The sequence below is a fragment of the Neophocaena asiaeorientalis genome, unplaced genomic scaffold (genome assembly GCF_003031525.2).
Source record: "Neophocaena asiaeorientalis asiaeorientalis breed wild unplaced genomic scaffold, Neophocaena_asiaeorientalis_V1.1 scaffold404, whole genome shotgun sequence".
NCBI classification, from domain to species: Eukaryota; Metazoa; Chordata; class Mammalia; order Artiodactyla; family Phocoenidae; genus Neophocaena; species Neophocaena asiaeorientalis.
In genome coordinates, this window is record NW_020172589.1 from 2,293,014 (window position 1) to 2,303,675 (window position 10,662).

General features: G+C 39.5%; 1 protein-coding gene across 1 annotated transcript; it reads right to left on the minus strand.

Moving 5' to 3' along the window:
- LOC112395190 (60S ribosomal protein L35a) lies at nucleotides 1-427 on the minus strand. Its single transcript, XM_024738258.1, has one exon. The coding sequence runs from the start codon at nucleotides 367-369 to the stop codon at nucleotides 37-39; it is 333 nt and encodes a 110-aa protein (XP_024594026.1). The 5' UTR covers nucleotides 370-427; the 3' UTR covers nucleotides 1-36.
- Nucleotides 428-10,662: the final 10,235 nt, after the last annotated feature.

The following is a 10,662-nucleotide window of genomic DNA, read 5'->3' on the forward strand; positions in this document are numbered from 1 at the left end:
AAATCAACACTTTTATTTATTTACTTTTCAGTAAGTTTAAATCCTTGAAGGGTACAGCATCACACGGATTCTGTGTCCAATGGCCTTAGCAGGAAGGTTGCTTCGGAATTTGGCACGAACCATGCCACTGTTTCCATGAGCACGAGTTATCTTTCCCCAGATTACTCTGGTTTTGTTAGGTTTTCCACCAGGAGTTACTGTGTTGTTCTTTGCTTTGTACACGTAAGCACATCTCTTGCCTAGATAGAATTCAGTTTCATCTCGAGCATATACACCTTCAATTTTCAGGAGAGCTGTGTGCTCCCTCTGGTTCCGTAGACCCCGCTTATAGCCAGCAAAAATGGCCTTGGACCACAGCCTTCCAGACATATTTGTCGTTTTAGAAGTCCTGTTCCCAGCAGGCCTCCACAGGGTCCAAGATGGCTGAAAAAGCCATTTATTCTTTTTCCTTTTAACTACTAGTGAGAAGTCTTTCAGCTTACTATTTAAAAAAATTATTATTAATATTACTCTGAGAGAGAGCCAGTGTCAGTCAGGGAAGATGTCTTTGCCTTGTATGCAGTACATACTAATTCTACAGTTAGGGCTATAAAGGAGCTGGCACCATTCTCCCAGGATACAGCAAGGATTATGGTCACCCTGACCATGGCCTTGACCAGCAAGCTTGAAGGAGCAGAGACTGGGCAATGGACAGAACCATGCAAGAGAAATCAAACACAGTGGACTCCCAAGCATCCATCTGTGGTTAACTCTATGGGAACCAAAAAGTGATTCAGGGAGGAATTTAGAGACTGTTTTCCATCTTACCATCTACATTCCACATGTGCTCATCATCAGTTTGTAGTCCAGATGTTCCTTTGCTCATCTTAGGTTTTACTTACACTCCTATTCAGGGCACCATTTTCATCTGAAGATGCCTGAGTCCTTTTCCCTAGAATCAGATGGAAAAAACAAGACAACATAAAATGAAGAGGTTGTACCATCCAATTTTGCAAGAAACAATTTAGAAGCCTCCTCCAAACCAGGGTTTCTTTCCTTATTGGGCCATAAGGTAAGTTAATTAGGAAGTATGACATTTCTATTATTTCGTTCTTTGACTCAAAGTAATTCAGATATACACAGGGCTGACTCGGATTTGACTTTGGGACGTACACAATGTAGTGGGGTAAAATCAGCCCAGAGAGATAATTTCAAGGCTTCTGAACAACATGTCAGAAATAGTGACCTGAATAGGCATACTGGCTTCTCTAGGAAATGTAGCTCCAACCTCAAGGGAATTAGGTGACTTCTAAGAGGTGAGAATATGTAAGAGACTCACATTAGTTCCCAATAAACTTCTGAGTCCACAGAAGGATATCAGTGGTTGTGTGTGAGTGTGTTTATCCTTGTGGTTTGCATAAGCTGTCCAATGTAAAATGCATGCATTTTCTGATTTTTTGTGTGTAATATTTCATTTGCAAGAAGTTACTGAACGGAATATTGTAAGATATTTACTCAGAATTACTAGAAGTGTTAATGTACTGTGTAGAACATCAATATAAAAAGCATGCAAGATAACTTCACTGGAAAAGTAGTTATTTCCATCTACGCTATCCTATGTGAATTCATTCATTCATTTATTAAATTAATACATTCAACAAATATTTACTGGGTCCCCATACATGTGCCCACCACTGTAAAAGGCACGGGGATTATAATAATAATTTTTAAGCAGAACAAAACATTTACTTTCCAGGGGAAGACATAAACAAAATAAATAAGTATATTACATTACATGATCATCAGCTAACTCTATTTTTAGTTTCTTAAGTAACTTCCATACAGTTCTCCATAGTGGTTGTACCAATTTACATTCCCACCAACAGTGCAGGAGGGTTCCTTTTTCCTACATCCTCTCCAGCATTAATTATTTGTAGACTTTTTGATGACGGCCATTCTGACCGATGTGAGGTGATACATCATTGTAGCTTTGATTTGCATTTCTCTAATAATTAGTGGTGTTGAGCACTTTTTAATGTGCCTATTGGCCACCTGTTTGTCTCCTTTGGAGAAATATCTATGTAGATATTCTGCCCATTTTTTACTGGGTTGTTTGTTCTTTTATTATTGAGCTGTATGAGCTGTTTGTATATTTTGGAGATTAATACCTTGTCAGTCTCTTCCTTTGCAAATATTTTCTCCCATTCTGTAAGTTGTCTTTTTGTTTTGTTTATGGTTTCTTTTGCTGCGCAAAAGCTTTTAAGTTTCATTAGGTCCCATTTGTTTATTTTTGTTTTTATTTCCATTACTCTAGGAGATGGATGGAAAAAGATATTGCTGAGATTTATGTCAAAGAGTGTTCTGCCTATGTTTTCCTCTAAGAGTTTTATAGTATCTGGTCTTCCATTTAGGTCTTTAATCCATTTTGAGTTTGTTTTTGTATATGGTGTTGGAGAATGTTCTAAATGTCATTCTTTTACATGTAGCTCTCCAGTTTTCCCAGCACCATTTATCAAAGAGACTGTCTTTTCTCCATTGTATATTCTTGCCCACTTTGTTGTAGATTCATTGACCATAGGTGCATGGGTTTACTTCTGGGCTTTCTATCCTATTCCATTAATCTATATGTCTGTTTTGGTGCCAATACCATGTGTTTTTTTTTTAAACATCTTTATTGGAGTATAATTACTTTACAATGGTGTGTTAGTTTCTGCTTTATAACAAAGTGAATCAGCTATACATATACATATATCCCCATATCTCCTCCCTCTTGCGTCTCCCTCCCACCCTCCCTACTTCATCCCTCTAGGTGATCACAAAGCATGGAGCTGATCTCCCTGTGCTATGTGGCTGCTTTCCACTAGCTATCTATTTTCCATTTGGTAGTGTATATATGTCCATGCCACTCTCTCACTTCATCCCAGTTTACCCTTCCCCCTCCCCATGTCCTCAAGTCAATTCTCTACGTCTGCATCTTTATACCTGTCCTGCCTCTAGGTTTTTCAGAACCTTTTTTTTTTATTTTTTAGATTCCATATATATATGTGTTAGCATACGGTATTTGTTTTTCTCTTTCGACTTACTTCCCTCTGTATGACAGACTCTAGGTCCATCCACCTCGCTACAAATAACTCAGTTTCATTTCTTTTTATGGCTGAGTAATATTCCGTTGTATATATGTGCCACATCTTCTTTATCCATTCATCTATTGATGGACACTTAGGTTGCTTCCATGTCCTGGCTATTGTAAATAGTGCTGCAATGAACACTGTGGTACATGACTCTTTTTGAATTATGGTTTTCTCAGGGTATATGCCCAGTAGTGAGATTGCTGGGTCATATGGTAATTCTATTTGTAGTTTTTTAAGGAACCTCCATACTGTTCTCCATAGTGGCTGTATCAATTTACATTCCCACCAACAGTGCAAGAGGGTTCCCTTTTCTCCACACCCTCTCCAGCATTTATTGTTTGTAGATTTTTTGATGATGGCCATTCTGACTGGTGTGAGATGATATCTCATTGTAGTTTTGATTTGCATTTCTCTAATGATTAATGATGTTGAGCATTCTTTCATGTGTTTGTTGGCATTCTGTATATCTTATTAATGTGCCTATTGGCCACCTGTTTGTCTCCTTTGGAGAAATATCTATGTAGATATTCTGCCCATTTTTTACTGGGTTGTTTGTTCTTTTATTATTGAGCTGTATGAGCTGTTTGTATATTTTGGAGATTAATACCTTGTCAGTCTCTTCCTTTGCAAATATTTTCTCCCATTCTGTAAGTTGTCTTTTTGTTTTGTTTATGGTTTCTTTTGCTGCGCAAAAGCTTTTAAGTTTCATTAGGTCCCATTTGTTTATTTTTGTTTTTATTTCCATTACTCTAGGAGATGGATGGAAAAAGATATTGCTGAGATTTATGTCAAAGAGTGTTCTGCCTATGTTTTCCTCTAAGAGTTTTATAGTATCTGGTCTTCCATTTAGGTCTTTAATCCATTTTGAGTTTGTTTTTGTATATGGTGTTGGAGAATGTTCTAAATGTCATTCTTTTACATGTAGCTCTCCAGTTTTCCCAGCACCATTTATCAAAGAGACTGTCTTTTCTCCATTGTATATTCTTGCCCACTTTGTTGTAGATTCATTGACCATAGGTGCATGGGTTTACTTCTGGGCTTTCTATCCTATTCCATTAATCTATATGTCTGTTTTGGTGCCAATACCATGTGTTTTTTTTTTAAACATCTTTATTGGAGTATAATTACTTTACAATGGTGTGTTAGTTTCTGCTTTATAACAAAGTGAATCAGCTATACATATACATATGACCCCATATCTCCTCCCTCTTGCGTCTCCCTCCCACCCTCCCTACTTCATCCCTCTAGGTGATCACAAAGCATGGAGCTGATCTCCCTGTGCTATGTGGCTGCTTTCCACTAGCTATCTATTTTCCATTTGGTAGTGTATATATGTCCATGCCACTCTCTCACTTCATCCCAGTTTACCCTTCCCCCTCCCCATGTCCTCAAGTCAATTCTCTACGTCTGCATCTTTATACCTGTCCTGCCTCTAGGTTTTTCAGAACCTTTTTTTTTTATTTTTTAGATTCCATATATATATGTGTTAGCATACGGTATTTGTTTTTCTCTTTCGACTTACTTCCCTCTGTATGACAGACTCTAGGTCCATCCACCTCGCTACAAATAACTCAGTTTCATTTCTTTTTATGGCTGAGTAATATTCCGTTGTATATATGTGCCACATCTTCTTTATCCATTCATCTATTGATGGACACTTAGGTTGCTTCCATGTCCTGGCTATTGTAAATAGTGCTGCAATGAACACTGTGGTACATGACTCTTTTTGAATTATGGTTTTCTCAGGGTATATGCCCAGTAGTGGGATTGCTGGGTCATATGGTAATTCTATTTGTAGTTTTTTAAGGAACCTCCATACTGTTCTCCATAGTGGCTGAACCAATTCACATTCCCACCAGCAGTGCAAGAGTGTCCCCTTTTCTCCACACCCTCTCCAGCATTTATTGTATCTAGATTTTTTGATGATGGCCATTCAGACTGGTGTGAGGTGATATTGTAGTTTTGATTTGCATTTCTCTAATGATTAATGATGTTGAGCATTCTTTCATGTGTTTGTTGGCATTCTTATATCTTCTTTGGAGAAATGTCTATTTAGGTCTTCTGCCCATATTTGGATTGGGTTGTTTGTTTATTGGATATTGAGCTACATGAGCTGCTGGTAAATTATGGAGATTAATCCTTTGTCAGTTGCTTCATTTGCAAATATGTTCTCCCATTCTGAGTGTTGTCTTTTCTTCTAGTTTTTCCTTTGCTGTGCAAAAGCTTTTAAGTTTCATTAGGTCCCATTTGTTTATTTTTGTTTTTATTTCCATTTCTCTAGGAGGTGGGTCAAAAAGGATCTTGCTGTGATTTATGTCATAGAGTGTTCTGCCTATGTTTTCCTCTAAGAGTTTTATAGTGTTTGGCCTTACATTTAGGTCTTTAATCCATTTTGAGTTTATTTTTGTGTATGGTGTTAGGAAGTGTTATAATTTCTTTCTCATACATGTAGCTGTCCAGTTTTCCCAGCACCACTTATAGAAGAGTTTGTCTTTTCTCCATTGTATATTCTTTTTTTTTTTTTTTTTTTTTTTTTTTTATCACGGGCCTAGCCGCTCCACGGCATGTGAGATCTTCCCAGACCAGGGCATGAACCCGTGTCCCCTGCATCAGCAGGTGGACTCTCAATTACTGCACCACCAGGGAAGCCCCCACATTGTATATTCTTGCCTCCTTTGTCAAAGATAAGGTGACCATAGGTGCGTGGGTTTGTCTGTGGGCTTTCTATCCTGTTCCATTGGTCTATATTTCTGTTTTTGTGCCAGTACCATACTGTCTTGATTACTGTAGCTTTGTAGTATAGTCTGAAGTCAGGGAGCCTGATTCCTCCAGCTCCATTTCTCTTTCTCAATATTGGTTTGGCTATTTGGGGTTTTTTGTGTTTCCATACACATTGTGAAATTTTTTGTTCTAGTTCTCTGAAAAATGCCATTGGTAGTTTGACAGGGATTGCAATGAATCTGTAGATTGCTTTGGGTAGTATAGTCATTTTCACAATGTTGATTCTTCCAATCTGAGAACATGGTATATCTCTCCATCTGTTGGTATCATCTTTAATTTCTTTCATCAGTGTCTTATAGTTTTCTGCATACAGGTCTTTTGTCTCCTTAGGTAGGTTTGTTCCTAGGTATTTTATTCTTTTTGATGCTATGGTAAATGGAACTGTTTCCTTAATTTCTCTTTCTGATCTTTCGGTGTTAGTGTATAGAAATGCAACAAGTTTCTTCGTATTAATTTTGTATCCTGCAATTGACCAAATCCACTGATCAGCTCTAGTAGTCTTCTGGTAGCATCTTTAGGATTTTCCATGTATAGTATCATGTCATCTGCAAACAGTGACAGTTTTACTTCTTCTTTTCCAATTTGGATTCCTTTTATTTCTTTTTCTTCTCTGATTGCTGTTGCTACAACTTCCAAAGCTATGTTGAATATAAGTAGCAAGGGTGGACATCCTTGTCTTGTTTTTTTTTTTTTGGCTGCATTGGATCTTTGCTGCTGTGCATGGGCTTTCTTGCTTTCTCTAGTTGCAGTGAGCTGGGGGCTACTCTTTGTTGCGATGTGCATGCTTCTCATTGCAGTGGCTTCTCTTATTGCAGAGAATGGGCTCTAGGCATGCAGACTTCAGTAGTTGCAGCGTGTGGGCTCAGTAGTTGTGGCTCGTGGGCTCTAGAGCACAGGCTCAGTAGTTGTGGCTCATGGGTTTAGTTGCTCCACAGCATGTGGGATCTTTGTGGATCAGGGATTGAACCCATGTCCCCTGCATTGACAGGCAAATTCTTAACCACTGCACCACCAGGGAAGGCCCCTTGTCTTGTTCTTGATCTTAGAGGAAATGCTTTCAGCTTTTCACCATTGAGTATGATGTTAGCTGTGGGTTTGTTGTATATGGCCTTTTTTATGTTGAGGTATGTTCCCTCTATACCCACTTTCTGGAGAGTTTTTATAATAAATGGTGTTGAATTTTGTCAAAAGCTTTTCCGCATCTATTGAGATGATCCTATGGTTTTTTATTCTTCAATTTGTTGATGTGTCGTATCACACTGAATGATTTACGTTTATTGAATAATCCTTGCACCCCTGGGATGAATCCCTCTTGATCATGTTGTATGATCCTTTTAATGTATTGTTGGATTTGGATTGCTAGTATTTTGTTGAGGAGTTTTGTGTCTATGTTCATCAGTAATATTGGCCTGTAATTTTCTTTTTCTGTGGTATTGTTGTCTGGTTTTGGTATCAGGGTGACGGTGGCCCCATGGAATGAGTTTGGGAGTGTTCCTTCCTCTGCAATTTTTGGAATAGTTTCAGAAAGATAGGTGTTAATTCTTCTCTAAATGTTTGATAGAATTTGCCTGTGAAGCCCTCAAGTCCTGTTTGTTGGGAATTTTTAAATCACGGTTTCCCTACTTGTGATTGGTCTATTCAAATTTTCTATTCTTCCTGGTTCATTCTTGGGAGTTGTACCTTTCTAAAAATGTGTCCATTTCTTCTAGGTTGTCCATTTTATTGGCATATAGTTGCTTATAGGAGTTTATAGGTTGTCAGAGTGGACTGAACAGGAGTAAAAATTTGGGAGTCATCAGCCTATAGATATTATGAGATTGTCAAAGAAGTGAGAGATCCTGCTGGGAGATCAAGTAAGATTACAACTGGGAATACAACATTGGATTTAGCAACATGGAGATTATTGGTGATCATGACAAGAGGAGGGTTTTTAAAAAATTAATTAATTTATTTTTGGCTGCTTTTGGTCTTTGTTGCTGCCCACGGACTTTCTCTAGTTACGGTGAGCGGGGGCTAATCTTCGTTGCATTGAATGGACTTCTCATTGCAGTGGCTTCTCTTGTTGCTGAACATAGGCTCTAGGCATTCAGGCTTCAGTAGTTGTGGCACACAGGCTCAGTAGTTGTGGCTTGCGGGCCCTGGAGCTCAGGCTCAGTAGTTGTGGCACACGGGCTTTATTGCTCTGAGGCATGTGGGATCTTCCCGGACCAGGGCTCAAACCCATGCCCCCTTCATTTGCAGGCAGATTCTTAACCACTGCACCACTAGGGAAGCCCGAGAAGAGGAGTTTTAATGGAGTGATCTAGAGGAAAAGATGTGGTAGTGTTTACAACGAAAGCCTCCATCCTTTCTTTCCTCCTTGTATGTGAATATTGTTCCTCACATCAAGAAGGAAGTCTAATACTCCTACCTTTGATTTTTTGTAACTTATTTGACCAATAGAATTAATATTCTAGGACGTAAAAATATGCCCAGGCCTCTTCAACACTTATGTTTGGAGTGGTCCCACTTGGAACCCAGTGGCCATGGTGAGAGAAACCCAGGCCACATAGAGACGCTATGTCTAGACATTCCAGTTGATAGTCCATTTGATAGTCAGGATCAACTGCTAGCTATGTGATTGAGGCATCGTAGATGTCCAACCCAGCCAACCTGTTAGATGACTCCAGCCTTAGCCACCATCTTGAGGTAACCATGTTGTAGGTTGGGTTCCCCAGAAAGTAGATTCTGAGACACAGAGGTTCCATTAAGGAGTGCTTTGGGGATATATGCCTGTGGAATGTATGGAAGGGAAGGGTGGGAAACAGGATTGACAAAGGGAGAAATCACGCTGTTAAGCAATTCCATCAGAACCTCAACTGATGCTTTTAGGGAGTTCTGAGGATGGGGTGATCCCTTTTATCTGCCCTAAGTTGGGATGAAAGTGTTGTGCTTTATATCCTCTATATTAACCAGTCCTTGGATATGGGCTACTCTCGGAAGGGTATGAGACCTTGGGTGAGGTGACCCTCACAAACTGAGACTTTCCCTGAAAAAGACTGACAGCTGAGGGCTGTCAGCCAGACTCCCAGCAAGTGCTGTAATAATTTGTTCATTTCTGGATCAGGATCTGGTCGACACATCCCAGGGTTCACCACATACATCATGATAGATCCCAAAAGAGAACTACCCAGCTTTGCCCAGTCAACCCACAGAATCATGAGAGGTGACCATAAATTGTTGTTCTAAACAATTTAGGGTTTGGGGGCGAGAATTTGTTGAGCATTCATGGATAACTAGACAAGAAAGTGGAACATGGATTGAGCTTTGGAGAACCTCGATGTTAAGAGGGCAGAGAGAAGAAGAAGAGCCAATAGAAAGACAGAGAAGGAGTTACCAGTAGAGCAGGGGATAAAGCAGTCTGTTGTTGGCCCTGTAGACCCTCCTCCCCTTCTTCTTGAGTCTATATGGCAGTGGGATTGACCACTGCAAGCTGCTTTTCCCAAGATTCTGATGTTAGTTGGTTTCCAGCTGGGATTAGTTTATGAAGGACACTGATGGAAAATTGGAGGGAGGGAGAAAAGGAGAAACCAGGATTTCCTCTCCTCTGCGGTGGTGTCTCTTATTGTGGCTATACCTCTGTTCCGGCTCCGGCTTCTGCTAGACAAACCCTTCATGACGCTAGCTTCTGCCGGGTCCCTCAAGCCCATGGGCACCTCCTCTCCTCTATGTTCCTCGAGCCAAGGTTGATACCGTGTTTCTGCTGTTGCCCATCTCTGGTTTTCTCACTTTCTCCTTTTCAGCTCTTTTGTCACCTAGGTTATCAAGGCTCTGAATTAAATTCCCTCTTGTCAGACGCTAAGAATAATTTTTGTTTTCTTGATTAGATCCTGACTTGACTTGATCCTGAAAGCCAAGTGAAGAAAGTGCGTCAAAAAGAAAGGAGTGATTAACTATGCTAAGCTCTGCTGAGAGGTCAAGTAAGATAAGGGCTGAGGATTGATTATTAGATTGAACAAAATGGAGGGAGGTCAGTGGTGACATGACCAGAGTGGTTTCAATAGCGTATTGGGCAAGAAAAGGTCAATTAGGTTAAATCAGGGACTACCTCTGCAGCCATGGTAGGGCCAGTCCCCCAGAGAATTGACACAGGGCAGACATAGAATCATTGTGGGGAAATAGCCACAGTATCTACTCTCACTCTCACTGAGAGGGATGCAGAAGATTAAGGCCACAAGAGGGAATTCATCAATGTGGAAAGAGCCCGCAATCAAAGTCAGAGCCTTCCAGTGAATAAACTCCAGGACTTAAGTTCATGGCAGAAATACATGCCAAAGCAAGAAGGTAAAGTAACATAAGGAAAATGCAGAAACTCTGGTTAAAGTAACAGAAAAATTCAGAATGCCTTCGGGGAACAGTGACTTTCTGCTTTCCAAGCCTTATTTTTGGAATTGGACAAACCAATTAACAGTGTATTGTGGGTGAATTTATTGCAGGAAGTTAGTATATGCTGATAAAATTTGTTTATCTGCAATAAACTTCAGAATACAACATTTTTGAGTAGTGATTCCACTTGAGGGAAGCTAATCCAAAGAAATAATCCTAAAAAAGGAGAATGTTTTGGCATAAAGATGAATACTGAACTAATATTTATTAGAATAGAAAAGTTGGAAACATTATTAGTTTAGGAATCTGGGAATATGTAGTTAAATTATAGGGCATCCACTCAGAAGACTACTATGAAAACCATTAAAAGTTATGGTTCTATACATTAAAAACTACAGTTCAGCCT